This window comes from Peromyscus californicus, unplaced genomic scaffold, assembly GCF_007827085.1.
Source record: "Peromyscus californicus insignis strain IS unplaced genomic scaffold, ASM782708v3 Scaffold_8__1_contigs__length_139910024, whole genome shotgun sequence".
In the NCBI taxonomy this organism is placed as follows: Eukaryota; Metazoa; Chordata; class Mammalia; order Rodentia; family Cricetidae; genus Peromyscus; species Peromyscus californicus.
The window spans coordinates 69,314,004-69,337,468 of NW_026294606.1; the positions used below are offsets into that span (position 1 = coordinate 69,314,004).

Sequence of the window (23,465 nt, forward strand, 5' to 3'; positions counted from 1 at the left end):
GTTGCAACCCCTTTGGGGGTGGAATGACCCTTTCACAGGAGTCACATATCATATGTCTTATATATCAGATATTTATATTACTATTCATAACATTGGCAAAATTACTGTTATAAAGTAGCAACAAAATAATTTTATGGTTGGAGGCACCACAACATGAGGAACTGTATTAAAGGGCCTCAGCATTAGGAAGGTTGAGAACTATTTGTCTATGCAATAAAGACATTTCTAGGTTTAGTTATGTTGTTGATGGCCATTTAAAAAATAATTTTAAAACTTAAAGCTACTATTAAGCTGAAAAATGTCATTTGTCTATGTATCTATAACAATGAAATTTTAAAAATATAAATACTTTGATGATTCTATGAATATCTATTAACTCCCCTTTAATGGAAGCAGTATGAGCTCAGTTATTATAACCTGTACTTACTAGTTACCAATTATATATTAAAGGATGTGTTAGGCCCAGTAGACTATAACGAGCTTAGAGTGTAGAGAAGGAACTATGAACACTGCTTAGAGAAGTGGAAATAATTCAAATACAGGAATCAAACTGCTCTTACATGAGATGAAATCAAGGGTGTCAGACCTAGGAGAAAGATGACCCAGAGAAGTGAATAAGAAACAAGTTGTTTCTTTGAATTTGTGCTTGAGCAGCAAACTATTCAGGACCCGCATGGGAAAATCACACTAGGAGAGGAGATAGCATGTGAAAAGGAATGGAGACATAAAAAGTATGTGAAACCTTCAGGTAGAGGGCACAATTTAACTGCAGAGCTTAGGAGAAAGGTTCTATGAAATGAAACTGATCCCACAACAACAACAGATATTTGACACATAAAACAGATGTTTAGTCTATTTAAATGAAAATGATCAGCCTTTAAAAGGCTGAAAGATACACCCTACCCCTTTCCTCTGAACTATTAGTTATTGATAGTTCTAGGAGAAAAGGAGCCACTGTTCCTAGTTGTGTACCCACTACTGAGTCCACTAGGCTCCTATGGATAGTTTCAAACCTATTCTTGTGCAGACTGCCCTGGTTAATAGCAGCAGGTCACAAACAGGTATAAAAGAATTGGTTTAGGCAGGGTGGGAGGGAGGTGGGTGGTGACAGTGGTCTGTATGTGTTGACTACATGTGCAGAACTGCTTTGAACCTCATTTATTTCCTAAAAATACATGTGTTGTATGATGGGATGAATAACTGGAGGTATAAGGAAAGATAGGAGGTTGTCCAGAAGTCAACACTGGGCAGTTACCAAAAGTCACTAACTTTACAATGGTAAATCTATGTAGCAACCAATCATCTTCAACTGGAATGACAATATTGAGTCAATGCTGTTTTTGTTTCTGTTTTCCATAGTTGGAGAAACCACTGAGATTTGCTCAGAAGTCACAGACTTCTTGTGCCAGGACAAGAAATGCATTGCATCCCACCTCGTTTGTGACTACAAGCCTGATTGCTCTGACGGGTCTGATGAAGCTCATTGCGGTGAGTGCATCTGCCTGCCACTATGTGGTCTGGTCACCTCAGTTTTTCTCTAGTGGCATGGATAGATCAGAACAAATGTTCTTTTGGGGAATTAGAGGGATGGCTCATAAATCATTTCCCTTAAGTGTGAAGACCTGAGTTTGAATCCTTAGAATTCACATAAACTTGGCCATTGACCATTGTAGTATGTATATGTCTCTACTCTTAGTGCTCATAAGGGAAGATGGGAGGCAAAGACAGAAGAATTTTCAGAAACAGGTATGCTAGTCAGCCAGAAATACATAGGGGAAAAGAGCAAGGCACTCTGTTTCAAATGTGTAAAATGAAATCCATGGACACCTGAGCTTACCCTTTGACCTTTCACACTGGTCCCATGGAACATGCATAATATATTCACACATGGGAATAGGTCCACCTCTCATCAATATACACACAAAGATTAGTAATACTAACACAAATAATATTACTCTTTTCATTCATAAAACTAAATTTAGATTGTCAAATACCATCCCAACTTCTCTACAAGAATATCCAAACAGCAGCCTTCTCATACCTTTTACTTCTATACAGGAAACTCCATGGACTCACGTTACAAAAAGTCACCATCATATGTTTGTGCAGAACTATAGGATAGGTCAGAACTACAAGACAATAAACAAGCTATATCCATTGCACATTTGCTTTTATCAACTGCATTTCTTTCAGAATTCTTCTCTCAAAAATGGTTTATGTGCTGGGCGGTGGTGGCGCACGCCTTTAATCCCAGCACTTGGGAGACAGAGCCAGGTGGATCTCTGTGAGTTCGAGGCCAGCCTGGGCTACCAAGTGAGTTCCAGGAGAGGCGCAAAGCTACACAGAGAAACCCTGTCTCGAAAAACCAAAAAAAAAAAAAAAAAAAAAAAAAAAAAAGGTTTATGTATAGATCAGATAGAAAAAAGTAAAAAGTAAATATAATTTTTATCAATTATATTGCATTAGCACTAAAAGTTTCCCTTCATTTTTTAAATTAAAGTTTAAGTGTAAAAAAAAAAGTTCTTAGTTTGAAAGTACCAGACATTAAATTCCGTTTTATCTGTGCATATTACTGATAAACTTCTATACGAAATCCTACTGCAAAATAGCCCAACTTGATCTTCTGCTTGTTATTCTGATGCCTTTACTTTTTGGAGTTCTAAAATGTCAGGCCTGTGCATCTATGCCTGCCTCCAAATAGAATCTTTTCATTGTTGTCTGTTTCACATTTATTAGTTAAAATCAGGGCCTTGTCCATAACAGGTAGATATTCTACCAGTGAGCTGGAGCTCTGTACAGTTCATCAACATGGAGTCTTGATGCTACACAGGGTGTCTATTGTGATTATAGTTTGCCATAAATAAGCTACCCCAAAAGCTAGTGGTCCTGACAACTGTAGCTGGAGTTTTTTCCAGTCCCACTCGGGCCCACAGCCGCTCAGACCCAAGTAAACACACAGTGACTTATATTACTTATAAACTGTATGGCCATGGCAGGCTCCTTGCTATCTAGTTCTTATATATTAAATTAAACTATTTCTATTAATTATAAGTTGCCACATGGCTTGTGGTTTACTGGTACTTTATATCTTGCTTCTCATGGTGGCGGCTGGCAGCGTCAGCCTTCACCTTCACTCCTCACTCAGCCTTCCACTTTCAATAATTCTCCTCTCTACTTATCCCACCTATACTATGCTTCCTGCCTGGCTACTGGCCAATCAGCATTTTATTTATCAATCAATCAGACCAACACATTCACAGCAAACAGAAAGACATCCCCATCAGACAACAGCTTCAGATTTGGTCACTTTGTGAGTTGATAATTCACTTTGGCAGGTAGATTCTGAATGAAAACTGGACAATAAGCTCTGTGACAGTTTCTTCCTCTCTCAACTTGGACAACTAATACTCTGGTTTCTGTGTCTTGCCTTGTATAGAATCTTATCCACTATGGGTAAGACGTATGTTTGTACTCACACACTATGGCCACCACACAGGACAGAAAAGTCATCTTATAGGGTGCTGGCTTCTATTAGAATTGATCCTCATAGAACCCCCATTCAAGAGACACAAGAGATCTAACCAAAGCTCATTTCGCTTAACTCTAGATCTTCCAAGTGTCACAGACAACCCATGCTGATTGCCAAGTAAATTAACAGTCTAGTCTAGATTTAAAGAGATAAAAGCACTGTACTTGCAAATATGCCCTATACCACAGGGAGATGAGAACTAATGATATTATTGAAGACAGGATGCCACATAAACAAATTTCTTTCTAATTTGCTCTCTTTAAAAAAACATAACAAAATAAAATATAAGTTAAATAAAAAGCATCATATCAAAGTTTGAAAAGACAAGCCAACAGAAAAATAAAAGATCTAAAGAGAAGGTACAAGAATCAAAGACCCACTCATTTACACATCCAGGAGCCCCATAATAGTACTGAGCTGTAAGCTACAGTATATATGCAGAGGACCTAGTACAGACCTGTGAAGGCCCTGTCCTTGCTGCTTCAGTCTCTGTGAGTTTGTAAGAACTTTGCTCATTGAGGGCCTTGTTCTCCTGGTGTCCTCTATTTCCTCTGTCTCCTTGACTCTTTCTGCCTCCTCTTCTGAGGGGTTCTCTAAGCTCTGAAGGGAGGGATTTAATGGAAAAATCTGATTTAGAGCTGTGTGTTCCAAGGTCTGTCTCTCTGTATAATGTCTGGCTGTGGGTCTCTGTATTTGTTCCCATCTGCTGCAGGAGGAAGCTTCTCTGATGCTGGATGAATAAGAGACCGATCTATGAGCGTAATTAAATATCACTAGAAGTCATTGTTGCTACTTTTTTTTCCAGACCAGTAGTTTGGTTTGTTTAACTCAGCATATTTTTCATTCCTGACATCTAATAGTGACAGTGATTCTGCAGCACTTATCCCCCCCCTTTATGGTTGTGTTTATTTCTTAATTCTTTTTGCAAAATGAGCATAAAAGAAAATTTTGCATTTAAAGCATTTTAAATATAGATTATAGTGAAATTAGTCATATTTATACGGCTGCCCAATCATCACCAATATCCATCTCTAGAATCTTTAGAAACTTGGAAATTATCTATTAAACAGATACTCCCTAAAATCACAGCCCAGGACAACCAGCATTCATTAACTGTCTGTGAACTGGTGTGTTCTATGTGCATTATTTAAGAACTTCATGTAAAGTGTATCTTGTTGTTGCAGGCTTATTTCACTTAACATGATGTTTTCAATATTTAGTTAATGTCTCTCTCTCTCTCTCTCTCTCTCTCTCTCTCTCTCTCTCTCTGTGTGTGTGTGTGTGTGTGTGTGTGTGTGTGTGTGTGTATGTGGTTTTTTTGAGACAGGGTTCTCTGTGTAGCCTGGCTGTCCCAGCCTGGCTTTGAACTCACAGAGATCCATCTGCCTCTGCCTCCCAAGTGCTAGGATTAAAGAAATGTGCCACCATGCTTGGCTTTGCAAATGTTTTAATTTTAAATTAAAGTGCAAAAAGTGAAAATAATTCTCATAAATTACACATTGAATTATAAATGCTGTAGTATTACAATATTGATATCATGTAAAGTATATTGACCAAGGAATTCTCTTATGCAAATTTTAAACTTTTATTGAATATTAGCTTCTTGAACTATTTCTAACTACTTTTAGTGAGCAAAAAAAATTTTTTGGCAGTATTTGTAAGGAAATAATTCCAATAAGGTTCTAAAAGAATGCTCTAAAACATTTGTGAATTCACTTCTTTTTTTTCTCCACAAGACTAATGAGTAAAGAATTTAGGAATCACCAGTATTCAATAGAAAGGTGGATTAATTTGTGTAAAATCTAAAGAAACAATAATTTGAACACAGTACCTTTGACACATGTAATTGAGTAGAAATAAATGCCATTGTTGTGTTAATATGTAGGACTCTAAATACATTGTTCTAATTTCATGTCTGTTGCTATTACAAAATACTTGGGAAGGCATAGCAGCAAGAATTTGAGAGAGTTGGTCACATCACATCCTCTGTGAGGAGCAGAAAGAGAATGAAAGTATGCGTGCTTAGTGCTCAGCTCATTTTCTCTGTCTTATAAGTTTAGGATGCCCCTGCCTAGGGATGGATTCTTCGCAGCAGTGGGCTGGCTCCTCTCAATTTAACTGAATTGAAGTCAGTTAACTTCTCAATTTAACTAAATTAGGATAATCTTCCACAGATGTCCCATAGGCCAACCTAATGTGGACAACCTTTCATTGAGACTGCCTTCCCAAGTGACTCTAGATTATATCAAGTAGACAATCTAATCTAAACACCACTAATATTAAATTGCCTTCCTTTAATTTAGCATATGTATTGAAAATATTTATATAAACATTAAATTCTTATATGAATTTCTGTTCATAGTATGTGTTAGGAATAAAAAGACCGAATATCTAAATATAAATAGGGCATCTTAGGTTTCTAAACATCAATTTCTATTATGAAAAAAATCAGGTGGAAAGAATATTACATTGAATTATAATGCTCTTTGATTTTTATGATTCAAGTTTTCATAATGAAGGTTCCTAGTTTAACTTTAAATTGTAACAAATACTATCAATGAGTTTACTACTATTTATTTGTACATTACAAATGGAGAATGTGTGTGTATGTGTGCATACACATGCATGCATGATGTAAGATGCACACATTTGCATATGCAATATACATATAGACTTATAAACTCAAGAGATAATACTTAATATTTTGATTATTAAAATATTGTGACTATTTTCTTTTTGCTTTACTGTCAGACTGACTTACATAATTTTACTTTTCCCATAATTGAGGTATTGATTTGATAATATACAGATGTGATCTTGGTTTTCAGAAACTAAATCAACTATATACTCATATGACAAATGTTATTTACAATTTTGATGATCTGCTGAAAGGAGTATTTACATTTTTGCATAAAAGCAATGTGTTATCAATGACACAGGCGATTTGCTCAAAACACTTGAAAGATTTTGTTCACATCCTTAAAGAGCACTCATGCAGATAGGTGATATACTTATTTTCAAAGTTTAATTCACTGATATTTGTTTCATTTGTTTTATAGATGCATTGTAGGTATGAAATGTGGATTCTTTCATTTAACTACATATCTTACTATGAATAACATAAATGATATTTAGACAAATAAACAGAATGAATTGAATTTGGAGTTATTAAATGCAGTCTTTATGTTGACTAAGACCCTCAGTTATTTAAGTTAAATTAATTAAATTAAATTAAAACCAAGGGCTACAATTATTTACATTCTCAGAGATTCATTTTCCTCATCTGTGTAGTAAACATGTCATTCATTCTATAGAGGTCTCTAAGAATTAACTCAACATATTAAATAAACCTTTGTGTTGAATATATTGAATTGAATGATAAGTTGGTTTAATATTCTGAGAGTGGTCATATGAGCATCTTCTGTTTTATTATGTTTGCCCTCATTTGAAATGTTTTTTTTTTCTTTTCTTTTTACTGAAGATAGATTTTTTTCCCTCACATAATAATCTGATTACAGTGTCCACTTCCTCTACTAGTTCCTCTCACCTCCACGCCCATCCAATTCTGCTCCTTTTCTTTCTCTTATTAAAAATCAAACAGACTTTTAATCGATAAATAAAATAATATAAAAAGATAAAACAAATACTACCTCATTGAAATTGAAAAAAACAAACAGAAAGATAATGAAGTTCAAGAGAAGTTACAAAAAAATAGAGACCCATTAGTTTACATACTCATGAATTGCACAAAAAACACTAAACTGGAAACGATAATATATATGCAAAGGACTAGTGCAGACCCCGTGCATACGGCCTCAGTCTCTGTAAGTTCATATGTGCTTTGATCATGCTGATTTAGAGGCCTTGTTTTCTTGGTGTTCTCCATCCCTCCCCCATGCCCTTACCCTCCAGCTCTTATACTCTGTGGTCTCTTCTGTGGGGTTCCCTGAACCCTTTGGGGAAGGATTTGTTGACGATATCTAATTTAGGGCTGGGTGTTCTGAGATCTCTTTCTTTGCATAGTGTCTGGCTGTGGGTCTCTATATTAGTTCCCATCTGCTATAGGAGGAAGTTTCTCTGATGATGACTGAGAAAGGTACTGATCTATGAGTATAACAGAATGTTCTTAGGAGTCATTTTATTGCTAACACTTTTTTTTTCTCTGTTTTAGAACAGTAGTATGTTGTTTTCTCCTAGGTCCCTAGGCTATCTATTCTCAGATTCTTGATCACCTAAGCAGTATCAGGTATGGGTTCCATTTCATGGAATGGGCCTTAAGTCAAATCAGATATTGGGTGATTACTCCCACAAACTTTGTGATGCCATTGTCCTAGTATATCTTGCAGGCAGGACACCACTGTCAATTACAGTGTTTGTGGCTGGCTTGGTGTTTAGGCTTCTTTTTTAGTAGTGTGCAGAGTACCTTCCTGTTCCAAAGATACTAGCGTGTAGTGGTGAAGGTTCCCTGTAGGCACTAGCTCAATTCTTCCACGTAGAATGAGTTGTATAGATGTTGTCTATGGCAGTGGGGTCTTTATGTCAGTTTATGGAGAGCAATCAATGATCTTGGCAGCAGGTTGGATTAGTACAGATTGCCATGAGACCCCTTCAGCCAACAACTCAATTAGATGTAACCCAATCCTAGTATTGAAAGCTTTGTTTTGTCACAAGAAGTTGCTAGTTTGGGATTCTGTCTCCCCACTATTTTGCAATTTCATTTAGAATCCCTTCATATATGTATATATTTTAGGAAGCCTCTACTGTATTATGTTTCCATACCACCCCTCAAATGCCCCTTAATTTTAGCCACCTCTCCCTGTATTACCACATTGAGCCCCTCTTCACACCCATCCCCCTTGATCCACCAGTTATAAACTCATTCATCCATCCATAACTATCTATTCTACTTCCCTTTCCTAATGAGACTTCCTAACAATCCTTTGCCTCTACGGATTGTTGCTGGTGTTCAATCATATTTTGCGTCTCATGGTCTTTTTTTACCACAACAAAGAAATGTAGCTGTTCTTCATGACTCGGTATTACTATAGGTTGTGAACAGATATAAAACTCTGTTTCTGTCCCTCCTGTTGAAGAAATACATAGTTTGTAAGAAGGGAGGCAATTAAATTAAAAGAATTAATAATTAATTTTAAAATGTTGTCTTTTAGTTTACTACCCATACTCATTGTAATAGTATCTAAGCTAGGGATGTGCAGTGTTGTGATGGACAGATGCATTCTCACCTCCTTTACGGCAGGTACAAACAGAATTGTTCAGCCATGGTATTGTTTCTCACTTCATTCAGATTATTTGAAATACTTCTCAATGTAAGTTGACAAGAATTAAAAGTATTATTCACATCAAGGAACACAAATATTCCTGTACTTTGCATTGTGACGTGATTAAATCAGGTGACTATGTGAAGATGAGGTATAAAAATAATTTACTATGGACATATTTCTGTGTTAATTAATAAGTATTTACACCGATCATACTGCCATGTGGCTAAATAATATACCACTGGGAACACGGCTGTTGCTTAAAAGAATATCAATAATGTGCTAAATTCATTCAAAGATCATCAACTGAACAGAAATCTTCTAAAGTAACTGCTATTTTGAAAAACATGATATATATCCATTATCTGGAAAGATAAAATCCTTCATATCTCCCATCTTAAAGTAAAATTTTACTGAACTAGTTACCACAGATACAATGCAGCTCAGAAATACTAGCTCATCACTTAGGAAAGTTTACAATAACTCAAGTTATAAAACAATTAAAGCAACAATGCAAAATAATGAATAGCCTTGAAAATATATGTTAACAGCTATAATTTCCTCCAAGTGACGCACACATAACCCATTCTGAGAATTAGTATGCTCTGGGTCAAAACACCTGAGATTTAAATTCCTCGCTCAAGGATGAATTTGATGTGATATGAAATGGGAAAACATGGTGCATGAAAGATGCTCGGAGCAGAAATTCCTCAAATATCCTGGCAGTACTAAGAAGGTTTCTTTTCCACTCAAAGTACAATGTTCACTTTATTTGTGGCACCACTGTGACAACAGTAGCTAAAACCATCCAAAATTCTACAAAGCTGGAAGCGGTCAGTGAAACCAACAGAACCAGTTGGGGAAGGAATCTGCTTCATGAGGAAAATGTCCACACCAGGAAAACATACCTCTCTCCTTAGCTCCTCCTTCTTTCTGTGTGGTGAGTGTGTGTGATACCAGAAAGAATGTGGTTCTCTTGTAAGTGTGAATGAGAAGGAAGATGGAAGGATAGACTCAAGTTACATCACAGTCTAACCTGAAGTTGCCTAAAACTGGAAACTTCCATGCTTATTAATTGAGATAGCTTATTGATATGGTTTAAAACTATTGTTAAGTTGGGGTTTTGATGCGTGGAAAAAGATGCATCAAATTTTAAATTTCTATCTCATATAGCATTAAATCTAAGAGCTAGTGACTGTAATTCTAATAGTAAGTCTAGCTTAATGATGTCATCATCATCCATAAATAGTACAAATTCCATCTTTTAATTGGCTTCTTACAGAACTAGCTACTGATGGAACGTTTTAGAACATTGCACCCACATATTGAAGATAAAAATAAAAAATTTCTTTCAAGAATAATGATAGAAAGATGGAGATCTTCAAGGTTAACATTTAAAAGTCCCAGATGAATCTTGCCTGGTAGAAAGGGGTACAGACCAATACAGTCTTTCATACCCTGCAGGTTCCAATTCCATTCCTGGGCTATGTAACAAAATGACCTTGATATAGACCCATAGCCACCAGAAGTTCACACAAGAAAAACCTCCAGTCCTTGCCTCCCTTGCCAGAATGTCTCCAAACAATACACTTTGGAACTTACCAGTCTTATTCTGAACTCTCTGTCCTGAGTTCAATTTAACATGTGTTCAGCTGCCACCTGCTTCCATGACAAAGGTCCTATGATCCTAAAAATATATCTGCCTGTGTGTCTTTTGTTATAAAAATAAGTAACTCCTTTTGCTATGGGATGTTCTGTATGGCAAATGTGTTGCTGATTAGTCAATAAATAAAACACTGATTGGCCATTGGCTAGGCAGGAAGTGTAGGTGGGACAAGGAGGAGAATAAAGCTGGGAAGTGGAAGGCTGAGTCAGAGAGACACTGCCAGCCGCCACCATGACAAACAGCATGTGAAGATGCCGGTAAGCCACAAGCCATGTGGCAAGGTATAGATTAATGGAAATGGATTAATTTAAGCTGTAAGAACAGTTAGCAAGAAGCCTGCCACGGCCATACAGTTTGTAACCAATATAAGTCTCTGTGTTTACTTGGTTGGGTCTGACGGCTGTGGGACTGGCAGGTGATAGAGATTTGTCCTGACTGTGGGCCAGGCAGGAAAACTCTAGCTACATCCTTTAATGTAGCTAAAGCCACAATAGAGTCTAAAATGTCTACTTCCCAGTTTAGAAATGTCCACGCCCAGGCTTCAGTTTCTGGTACAGAAGCTGTGCTTATAAACTGTAAGACACAAAAGCAAGTAAGTGAAGGTCACAGCACAGGTAGCCAGACAAGTGCTATGTGCTTATCACAGCTATTATTCACCAAAGAAACTAAGAAACAACTGTTCTGGCCTCATTACTGAGTTTTTTTAAAGTAGTTGTTATGTATATGTTGAGATCTGTGTCTCCCAGCTAACACAGTGGGATTAGTTGGTACAGCAAGGATGTTGACCCTCATCTCAACATGAACAGCACAGGAAGTATTTTAATAGAAGCCACCCAGAAAGTCACTTTGGATTCACCTTATGGCATATTGAAAACTCCTGTCCAATATCAGAAAGCCCACAAAGGGGATTTCTCATTGCCTTCAACATCTGAATCTCTCCATGAGCAACTTGTGCAAAGGCCTAAGGATATCATCTCCCTAGGACAGTGATCTTTGAAGTATGTCAGTACATAAAATACTACAAGTAAAATAAAAAGACAAACAAAATGCACCTGCAAAGTATAAATATGGAATTGTTTTTAAATATAAAGATAGAACTCTTTTTATAAAAAGAAAAAGAAACTAATTTTTCATTCTTCTGGTTTAAGAAACTTTTCTTAGCTATCTATCTCTTTCACAATAGTTGTCATTGTCTGTATTTCCTATTTGTTTTGTTTTATTGATTTTCCCCTTTTATTGCAAATAAATTTTCACACATTATTTACCCTGATTATGATTTTTCCCCTCCCTTTACTCCTCCATTTTCTCCACACCTGCCCTTCCATTATACCCACTCCTTTTCTGTCTCTCAATTGAAAATAAACAGACTTCTAGGGTTAGTAATAAAATAAAATAAATTATAATAGCATAAAACAAAAACTAACACATCAGAATTAGACAAAACAGACACAGAATTGAACAAAACATACGTACAGAGGGAGAAGAGTCTAACAGAAGGTACAAGAAACAGACCCACTTGTTCACACACTCAGGAGTCCTGTAAAAACACACATATATAATGGAAGCCGTAAAATGTAGCTGAAGTTATCCTGTTCCTGCCCAGCTCCCACAGCCCTCAGACTCAAGCAAATAGAGAGAGACTTATATTATATAGCAACTGTATGGCCTAATGGCTCTGGCTTCTTGCTAGCTGCTCTTATATCTTAAATTAACCCATTTCTATAAACCACATGGCTCGTCGCTTACCAGTACTTTACATCCTGCTTGCCATGGCGGCAGCAGCTTGCAGTGTCTCTCTGACTCAGCCTTCCACTTCCCAGCATTCTTCTCTCTCCTTGTCCCGCCTACACTATCCTTCCTGCCTGGCTACTGGCCAGTCAGTGTTTTATTTATCAATCAATCATAGCAACATATATTTAGAGCATACAGGACATCCCACAGCAATAAAATATATGCAACAGACCTGGTACAGACCCATCCAGGCCCTCTGCATACAACCTCAGTCTCTCTGAGTTCAAATTAGTTTTAATCATATTGATTCAGAGGGCCTTGTTTTCCTGGTATATTGCATACTTTCTGGTTTTTACACTTTTTCTCTATCTTCTTTTGCTGGGTTCCCTATGCCCTGAGGAGTGGTATTTGTGTTCCAAAGTCTCTCACTCTTGGCATAATATCTGGCTATGAGTCTCTATATTTGTTCCCATCTTCTACAGTAGGAAGTATCTCTGATGATGGATGAATAAGGCACTGATTTATGAGTATAGCAGAATGTTATTAGGAGTCATTTTATTGCTATAGTTTTTGTGTTGTTGTTTGATTGGTTTTTGTTTGTTTGTTTTTTAGAACAGTAGTATTTTGTTTTACCCTAGGTCTCTGAGTTATCTAGTCTCAGCTTCTTGGTCACCCAAGCAGGGTTGGGTATGGGTTCCATCTCATGGAGTGGGCCTTAAGTCAATTAAACTTTGGTTGGTTACTCCCACAAGCTTTGTGCCATCATTGTCCTAGCATATCGTTTCGGCAGGACACCATTGTAAATCAAATAATTGTGTCTGGCTTGGTGTCTAAGTTTCTTTTTTTGGTAGAATGCAGAGTACCTTCCTGTATCAAAGATGATAGAGCTAATGGGTGAAGGGCCTATGTAGGCAAGCTTGGCTTATCCATGTTCAATGAATTGTGTATGTGTCATCAGCAACAGGGCCTGGCAATCAGTTTGTGGAGAGCAACCTATAATCTTGGCAACAACTTGGGTTTATTGGGGATTGCCATGAGACCTCTTTGGCCAACAACTCAATTAGATGTAATCCAGTTCCTGTACTGGAAGACTGATTTGGTGACAAGAAATGGTCCATTGGGACCATTTGGCAATTTCATTTAAATTGCTTTCATATACGTATATATTTTAAGACGTTTCTACTATATTAAGTTTCCATACTACCCCTCAAATGCCCCTTAATTTTAGCTGTCTCTCCCTGTGTTTCCCACCTTATCCCTCCCCTTCTTCTCTCCACTGTATCTTCCCATTCCAGCTGTTCCTCCTTATTCCATAACTATCTATTCTATTTCCCTTTCCTAACAAGAACCATCTGTCTACTTGCTTACTCTATGTCTTACCTCAGTGCCACTTAGTTATCATTGATTTAACAGCTAATATCCACATATAAGCAAATACAAACCACATTTGTCTATTGGGTCTGGGATCTCTCATTCAGGATGATTTTTTTCTAGTTCCAACAATTTACCTGTGAATTCCATGAAGTCATTTTTTTAAATACCTGAGGAATACACCATTGTGTAAATGTAGCACATTTTCTTTATCCATTCTTGTGTTGAGGGACATGTAGGTTGTTTTCATTTACTGGCTATTATGAATAAAGCAGCAATGATAATAGTTGAGCATATGTCTCTAGGGTAGAATGAAGCATCCTTTGGGTATATGACCAAGAGTAGTATAGCTGGATCTTGAGGTAGATCGATTCCCATCTTCCTAAAGACCCACCACACTGATACTCATAGGGACTGCAAAAGTTTGCACTCCCACCAGCAGTGGATGAGTGTTCCCCTTGTTCCACATTCTTGACAGCATGAACTGTCATCTGTTTTGTTGATTTTACCCATTCTGACATGCATAAGATGGACTCTCAAAGTAGTTTTGGTTTGCATTTCACTGATGACTGCGGATGTTGAACATTTAAGTGCTTCTCAGCCATTTGAATTTCTTCTGTTGAGAATTCTCTGTTTAGATCTGTACCCCATAGTTTAATTTGGTTTTTTGATATCTACTTTCTTGAGTTCTTTATATACTTTGGATATTAGCTCTATATTGAATGTGTCATTAGTAAAACTATTTCCCCATTCTATAAGCTGCTGTTTGTTCAAATGCTGGTGTCTTTTGCCTTACAGAAGCTTTTCAGTTTCATGAAGTCCTATTTATTAATTGTTGATCTTTGTGTCTCTTCTAACAGTGTTCTGTTCAGAAAGTCTTCTCCTGTTAACAATGAGTTCAAGGCTGTTCCCCACTTCTCTTCTATCATATTTAGTGTATCTGATTTTATGCTAGATATTTGATCCATTTAGAGTTGATGTTTGTGCAGGGTGATAAATATGAATTCTTGTACATGCAGCCATCCAGTTTTACCATTTGTTGAAGATACTGTTGTCTATATTTTCATTTCAAACTATTTCTGAACTAGCAAAGAAAAGGAAAAAATGATTCACATCACATTTAACTGGTTAAATCATGAGCCACCTGGGGAAGATCCTGTTTCAGGTTGACACAAATCCTTTAGTGAAGAAAGGTGATTACTTAGATTAAAATGTTCCGTCTTACTGCACACATGCAGTACACTGACATTTATGCAGGCAAACACCCACACACACAATAAAAATAAAGGAAAAGTTTTATCTTAAGAAAGCCATAGAAAGAATGGTTAAGAAAAGAGTAACCAACTGCTGGCTAAGTATTTTTAAAAATATAGATATAGGTCTAAGCATAAATGTTTTATAAAGTTAGTTTATTTTAGAGAGTTGATCTTCAAACACATGGTCAGGGTTGAGACAATTGTAAAGTTGAGACAGATTCATCCAAGTAAAGGTTATCGCATTCAAAGCTAGGATTTGTAAGAGTGGTTTCACACTGTGTAAAAAAAAATGGACTATTTTAACCAAGATAAAATAACACAAGAACACTGTTAAGGATGATTAATGTGGCAACATCTTGGGTATTATAAATACGGGTATAGAACCAATAGTGACTCTACAGATATGAACCTTTACAAAAAAGAGGCAAGAATCATGTTAAGGGGAAATCTCACAAGGACCTCCTTGGAGAGAACACTGAAATGGTTTGGAAGTGATGGTTGCATATTCAAAGTAGAATATTCCAGAAGTGTTTGAATATGTTAGTCTGTTTTTCATCATGTGTTAATATTTGCAGGACACCTATTTAAAAGTGTATGGAAAGGACAAGTGAGCGTATACAGAGTGAAAAACCTACATAAGTACATGCATTTTAGAATGAAGATGGAAGACTGGTGGGAGTTATGATAAAGAAATGGGCAGGGAATGTGCCATTAGAAGACAAGGAAATGTGTATGACCTTAAATGAGCTGTAAGAGCATTAGGTTTACAGGTCAAGGAGTGAGGTACATCGAAATACAGATAGCACAGAAACCATGTGTGAAAGTATAACAGCAGTCCTGAATATACACAAGAAGGTTTTCAATGTTTGATGATAGGTTGACTAAATGCTGGTATTGGTGAGTTTATTGCATCTTTGCATAATAGAATCCTATTCTGTGTTGTGGAATGCTAGCATGACATGCATAAGAAATAAAGTCCATAACTAAGCACATAAAATAAAGAGATTATGTAGTCATTAAAATGAGTTAAATAATATACTAAAAGAAGTTTTTTAGGGATAAAATGAAACAATTCTTAAAGAATTAAAATAATTGTTTATGGAAATTCTCTTAGGAATTCAATAGGGTGAAAGAGAACATGAGTTCTGTGTGTTCTGTCTTTGGTATCCATTTAGCATGGAGCTTTTTGCTGATTAACCTTAAATGAGCTAAGAGTGTGTGTTTTATTAAGAAAAGGATATGGGCAAGAAGAAATATAAGGGATAACAGAAACCATCCTTTTAAAAGAAAAGAAATGCTAATGGCTATCTCAGTTGATGCATATTGATTAAATAACATAAGAATTCATTCTGTCTGTGTAACAGTCAGATTTCACAGTGTGCTCAAAAATTACTAACTCCTGTGCCAAAACGGAGACCAGATGAAAGTCTGGCTCCAGGAACATTTTTTAGAGCACTTCATAAGTGACTAGTTGACTTTCTTACCTACTAATTTCCCTCATTGTGAAAAAACTTAATTTAATTTTGAATGAGTTATCAATAAATAATTTTAGAGGATAACTGCTTTCATGGTTCAGTGGCTAGCCTAGATATGTGCTCTGATGATCCAGAATGGTTTGTGGACAGCATGGCCTACTGCTTTGCTCAAAAGCACCTCTCCTGTCATAAGCAACTTTGCCTTGCTAATGGCCTATCCTCGTCAAATACCAGAACAAATCTCGATACACTAAGTATCTAGACAATGGATTGCATTTGTTTATTCATCCAAAATGTTCCAAATCATCACAATGTTATACACATTGTTTGAGCATAGGCCTGGTTTTATATGTCATCTCTAAACATTATTACTTAATTATCCTAATTAAGTTATAATTATCCGATATGTAATGACACCATCCAGACAAGGCGTCTAGATCTCTTGAGAGAACATTATAGAATATATATCAGACATTACCCTCGAGGCTCCCAGCCCACTAACCTGGCATAGGAAGTGGCAAATAGAAAGAGATGATGTCTCAGACAAGATGGTGGACAAGCACTGACACATGATTTTTGTCCTCTGACCTCCACACACTTCATGGCATGAGCACATTCTATGCAAACACACACTCATATGTGTCTCTCTCACACACAGGCGCACACACACACACACACACACACACACACACACACACACACACACCATGCACACCAAAGTATTTCAAATTTAAAAGTAAAACAATTACAAAATGATTTGAATTATCAAAAAATATAGTGGGGCATGGGATGTTGTAGACATTTTGTGAAGCTTATATGAATATCTTGTTTCACTAGGATATTACACAAGCACAGCAGGAAGCTGCAATTTTGAAACAGCATCAGGAGACTGGACTGCAGGTTGTGGTCTCACTCAAGATCCTGAAGATGACCTGGATTGGGCCATTGGCAGCACAATTCCTACTGAAGCCTTGAACCAAGATTCTGATCACACGCCAGGTAAGTCCTGCAGCCATAGGGAAGCCTAGCAAAGTGTGTGAATGTCCCTGTAGTATAGAACTTGGAAAGCTAATTGAAAGAGCTGTCCCTTCTGTTTTAATTACTGAAATCTTAAACAGACTCAGCTGTCACCATCACAAGGAAGCCCATGACTCTATTTCTTAATTTAAAAAGAAAATATAAAAGAAAGGCACCTTTTTAAACGTTGTTTTCTCCTTTTTATTTCTTCTTTTCTCTTACAATATATCCTGGCTGCAGAGTCCCCTCCCTCCACTCCTCCCAGTTCCTCCCTACCTCCCCTTCCCATCAGGTCCACCACTCCTCTGTTTCCCTTCAAAAAAGAGCAGGCCTCCCAGAGATATCAACCAAACCTGGCATCACAAGTTACAATAAGACTAAGCACAAATCCTCTTATCAAAGCTGGGCAAGGCAGCATGGTAGGAAGAAAAGGATCCCAAAGACAATAAAGTCAGAGATACTCCCACTCCCTCTATTAGGAGTCCCACAAAAACCTCAAGCTAAACAATCACAATGTATATGCAGAGGGCCTAACACAGATCCATGCGGGCCCCGTGGTTGTAGCTTCACTCTCTGTGAGCCTCCAGGAGCCCTGCTTAGTTGATCCATGGGCCATGTTCTCCAGGTATTCTCCACTCCCTGGATACTACAATCCTTCTTCCCCTCTTCTCTGGTTTCCCCAAGGTTTTGGCTCCATCTAATATTTAGCTGTGGGTCTCTGCATCTGTTTCCATCAGTTGCTGGATGAAGCCTCTCTGATGACAATGGGGCTAGATGCCAATATGTGAGTATAGCAGAATATCGTTAGGAATGATTTCACTGACTTTTTTTTTTTTTTTTTTTTGGTGTGGGATTGAGCATTCCTAATTGGTTCTACCAGAGATCTTTGAGTCATTCGGCTTTCAGTTCCTGGCCAGTCAGTATTGGACATGAATTGTTGACCACTTCCACAAGCTCTGCGCCACTATTGTCCCAGCGAGTCTTGCAGACAGGACAGGTCGTAGGTTGAAGTTTCTGTGGCTGGGTTGGTCTCCCAGTACCACTCCTGTCAGCTTTGCATGTTAGAGAAGATGGCCAGTTCTAGCTCTGCATCCCCCATTACTAGGAGTCTTTGCTAGGGTCACCCGCACATTTTCCAGGAAGTTTCCACTGCACTAGTTTTCCATATTGTCCCTCAAATGCCCCTCCCCCAATTCCAGCCATCTCTCCCTCTGTCCCTCCCTCCCCCACTAGATCCCTTCTGTACCTATCCCTATCCATCCTTGGTCCACCTACAAAATCTGTTCTATTTCCCTTTCCCAGGCAGCTTAGTCTGTCCCCTCTTGAGTCCTCCTTATCACTTAGCCTTTCTGGGTCTGTGGATTATAGTGTGATTATCCTTTACTTAACAGCTAATATCTACTTATAAGTGAGTCCATACCATGTTTGTCTTTATGAGTCTGGATTGCCTTGCTCAGAATGATTTTTCTAGTTCCATCCATTTTCCTGCAAATTTCATGATGTCATTTTTAATAGTTGAGGAATACCCCATTGTGTAAATGTACCACATTTTCTTTATCTATTTTTCAGTTTAGGTACATGTAATTAACTCCTGACAGAATCACATTTCTCAATGAAATTAGAGGGTGTAAAGTGATAAAACTACACGAAGACAGGAGGTGGGGAAGGAACTGGACAGAGAAGAGGGAGAGGAAACTGTGATTGGGATGTGAAAACAGAAAACAAATAAAAAAAAAGAAAAATTATAATAGAAAGGTCAAATTACAATCAACCCTCAGTGACTGTACCACACTCTTCACTAGACATTTTGGTTCTAAAGACAGCACGGGATGACTTGTTAAATATTAAAAACCACTGACCCTTGCTGAAAAAATACTTAGAATATTTTGTTATAATTTATAATTTAAAAATACAACCTTTCCCCCTTCTTTCTTCCTCCAACCCCTCCCATATAACTCACATTCTTGCTTTCTCTCAAATTCATGGCCTCCATTTCTTTAACTTTTGTTTTAAGTATATATACATTCTTCTCCTATAAAATGTATCTTTTTTAAGGTTAAGAAGTAGCCTGAATTTAATATTTAATATTTAATGTGGTTCATTTCATTTGTCAGCACGAGATAGGCTGACATTAAATTGCTGAATTCTGAAGGAATGAGATTGCCTGCCATAATGTAGTCTCACATGGGGTGGCAGACTGAGTAGAACAAAAATGACCAGCTCCTTTAGTAAGTTAAGGAATCCTCACTGGACTGGCTTTGGACTTCATCTATGCCATAAGCTTTTCTGGAACTCCAGGCTGGGAGCCCACTCTGAGAATTACAGATTCAACACTCTCCTGATTTCTCAAGCCAATTCCTTAACAAAACCTCTGTCTCATCTCTGTCTCTCTGTGTCTCTGTCTCTTTTTGTCTCTCTGTCTCTCTGTCACTTCTTATGTATTTAAGTATGCATGTTTTATACATATGCAGGGTTTGGGGTTCTGTTTTACTGGAGAACTCTCCAGTAGTCCCCTCAAACAATTGGGGCATAAGAACAGCAGCAAAGCATAGGGTAATATGATAATAAAATAACATTTCAAAGGAAATATGTAGATTGGCTTAGCCAGTATATGATCAGAAAAAAAGAACACGTTGTTTTATTTGTATAGATTCTAAGTAGACTGAACGTTCATGAAGTTACTTAGAGTACAACTTCTTTCCTTGTCTCCATCAATGTGTTCCAAGCCATATGCTTTACTAATCATGTATTTTGTCTGGTTTGTTTTTTAAATTAATCTTTACTTCAAATATTTTTACCTTTTGACTAAGTTCTATTCCATCTATTTTTCACCCTAAGATTCATTTCCATTATAAAAATAAGAAATCAGTGTACACTAGATCATAGGTTAAACAGGGTAGAGAATCAAGAACCTAAGATCAGTTGGGATTTAATATATTTAATATATCACCAAGGGTGGATAGTTTAATTCAATAGAGGAGTGTGTTCTTTAATACAGTGGCATATCTGGTCATCTATTCAAATAGAAATGAATTTCAACCATGTACTATATCATATGTAGACATACATTCCAGGTAGAACAAATGTTTAAATACAAGAAGAAAATAATAAAACCTTACAAGGAAACAGTAAACTATGTGAAATTGAGAAGCAGAACCTGCTTACTAATTTCCAATCAATTTTTAAAAATCAATTTAGAAAGTATTCTGGCTGAAGAGTTATATAAAAGTAGCACTTAAGGACATATGTATAATGATATATACTTTAGTACTGTTTATATCCAAAATGAGAAGTAAATTACTACCTATCCCATATCATTTATGTCCTTTTGTATATTCATTTTTATCAGGAACATCTCCAGCTCCTGTTGATACACCAGTGATTAAATAAGAGAACCTTGCCATAATGGAGCTTACATTCTAGAAAGAGGGAAAAGGCAATATATGGACATGGTTAATAAAACATATGACTTTGTTACAAGTTGGATGAGACAAGGGAAAAAGTCATAGCTAGTAGGATTGGGAAGGATGGTGGATGATGTGTAGAGTACTAACTAATTCTAGAAAAAAAGGCTTCTTCTAGCTTCTTGGACAAATAAGCTTTATTGGGATATACAATATATCACCAGGTGTGTGCCTGGATACCAAGGTAGGATCACAGTGCACACTGATTGGTGAAAATAGGCCACCAAGAAAATCCTGTTGGAAACAAGGCTGGAAGGAGGAATGTCAATGAACCAAATAGCTGAGTTTGTGTTTCTAACTTTGAATATTTCATTTCCTCAATTTTTCATTTTATAAATATTATATCAATAAGAAATATACTACTTGAATTTTGTTAGCATCACTAAGCAGGATAAAGGACAGTTTTTCCTCTAATTCTAGTACATTGATAAATCCTAGTACGAACTTTGCTAAGCTTGTGATTTTATATACTATAATTTTCCTATTGTTTTATCATGGTTTCTTTCTTGCACACTGTGCTCCAGACTAGCATAGAACTTACTGTGTAGCTCAAGTTGGTTTCAAAGTCTTGGTAATTCTTCTGCTCTGCTTCCCAAGGTGTGTGTGTTTAACCTTCATTGTCAACTTTATTGGATTTATAACCATCATGCAAACATTTCAAAGTGTTTCCAGAAATGTTATCTGAGTAAGGAGAACTCACTCTGAATTTGGGTGATACCATCCAATGGGTGTGGGTACCAGACTGAAAATGGTGAGCTGAGCACCACCATCCATCTCTCTGCTTCCTAATGTCATGTGACCCACCACCATGGTTTCTCCACCATAATTGATTATGTTCTTTCTTAAACCTTGGGCTAGAGTAGACTATTTCTTAAGTTGTTTTTACCAGGTATTCTTGTTACAGGAATATGAAAAGTAACTAACGAACAGTATGAGCCATTTATAGCTACTTTCATGTTCTTAATGTATTGGGCTTTCAAACTATTTTATGTTGGTTGTGGTGGTACACACTAATGATTCCAGCTATTGTGGTGCAGAGGCTGATGGAGCTCCCTGAGTCCAGGCTTACTTGATCTACATATAGAGTTCCAGAATAGACTGGACTACATAGTGAAACCTTGTCTCAAAACAAACAAACAAATAAACAAACAAAACGAAAACAAAGTCCAAAACTGTTTTATTATGTTAATATGATTTTATTATATTTGATCACTTAAAAATATGGTACACATCTGTTTATATGTTGGGAAATATTTTACCAATATAGTTCTGATGGCAATATCCTGAATCAGATGATAATTTCTGAGTTTGGATACATGTTACTTTTCCATGAGTTGATGTGAAAAATAAGCTGATGTTCATTTGTTCTGCTGTAACCCAGACAATAACCTGGACATAGAAATTTCTGAGTCCTTTAGTCTCACCTTCAGATATCTTTCCTTATCTTGCGAAGGGACTGAAATGCTGCTGTGCATTTCCAGTGATCTGTTATTATGGATAGTACCAAACTATGGTAAGCTCAACTATGAAAGAAGAAGGGCTGGTCAATAGACATGAGAAAGGCCACACCAGAGTTCAAGAAGTCCCAGATGAGTGATCAATGATGCCTTTTAATGAAATTAGTAAGGGCTATTAATAGGAGTAATTTTTTCCTTTATTGAACTTCCACAGTTTGTGTAAGTTCATTTGAGTACACGGGAAAATGCTCATTCCGGTTGTTTGTGCAATTTTGTCTGTAACTATGTTATCCACAGATGAAGAAATGTAATCTTTCTGACAGGGTCCTTGATTATCCTCTGTGCTAATCAATACTTGAGATAGTATATTTTTCAGAGTGCTCTTCTCAAAGTAACCTGATATATATCATCTTGATACAAGAATACAGCTCAGTAAATTTGTTTAGGCATCTCAGAGAGAATGGGCTGGCAAATAACTATTAAGAACCTTAATTAATTTTGACCCTTTGGCAGATACAATTTTTTAAAAGACAACACATTTCAAAAGGCCTTTAGCCTTTTTATAAGCATTTCAGTGTTGCTGTTAATTAAAGTTATATTTACAGACCTTTTCACCTAGTGGATTGGAATCATAAGGAAGACAGTTCCAACATTCATCAGAGGCTTATTCATAAACCATTTTAGAGACATTTCTTAATTGTAAAGAGGATCTATGAGCTTAAGTCTACCCTCTCATCTACAGAAGATTAGTGTTTAGTCTCAATATATATTCAGCTTGATTTGCATGACTGGAATTAATGTAGGAATAACACACAGCACTTCTTTCTTTCCATTCCTTCTCTTCATAGTTTCATTTTCATTTTAATGATATAATTAACCATCTCCACAACTGGGCTGTAATCTCTAGTGACAGAGAAATCACATCTTCTGTAGTTCATACACTCCTTCTAGCATCTTATCATCTTGATAACTGTATGTATAGGCCACACGTTACTGGATTTATCCTCTTTTGTCTTGTTGCAGCACTGTCCTTTGGTTAATTTATAAAACAAGAAATCCATAGTTCTACTACATACTGTGAATGTTCTTCGGATGCAGAGAATGGTCATTGTTATTCAGCTCTATTTTCAACACCTGTTATTATGACTATCACCTGCTAATCTTAGGACTGACATGTTGTCACCTAGACCTCAACACGTTTGTTGAGAAGGGGTCCCATG

The 23,465-nt window shown here is 36.8% G+C and overlaps 1 protein-coding gene across 1 annotated transcript in view; it reads left to right on the forward strand.

Annotated features, from left to right (window-relative positions):
* The window catches only part of Malrd1 (MAM and LDL receptor class A domain containing 1), a 605,236-nt gene that overhangs the window by 420,485 nt on the left and 161,286 nt on the right, over positions 1 to 23,465 (forward strand). Inside the window, exons 29-30 of the mRNA XM_052729219.1 lie at positions 1,360 to 1,488; positions 17,145 to 17,306. Of these exons, the coding sequence (XP_052585179.1) occupies positions 1,360 to 1,488; positions 17,145 to 17,306 (291 nt within the window). The remainder of the gene's footprint in view (positions 1 to 1,359; positions 1,489 to 17,144; positions 17,307 to 23,465) is intronic.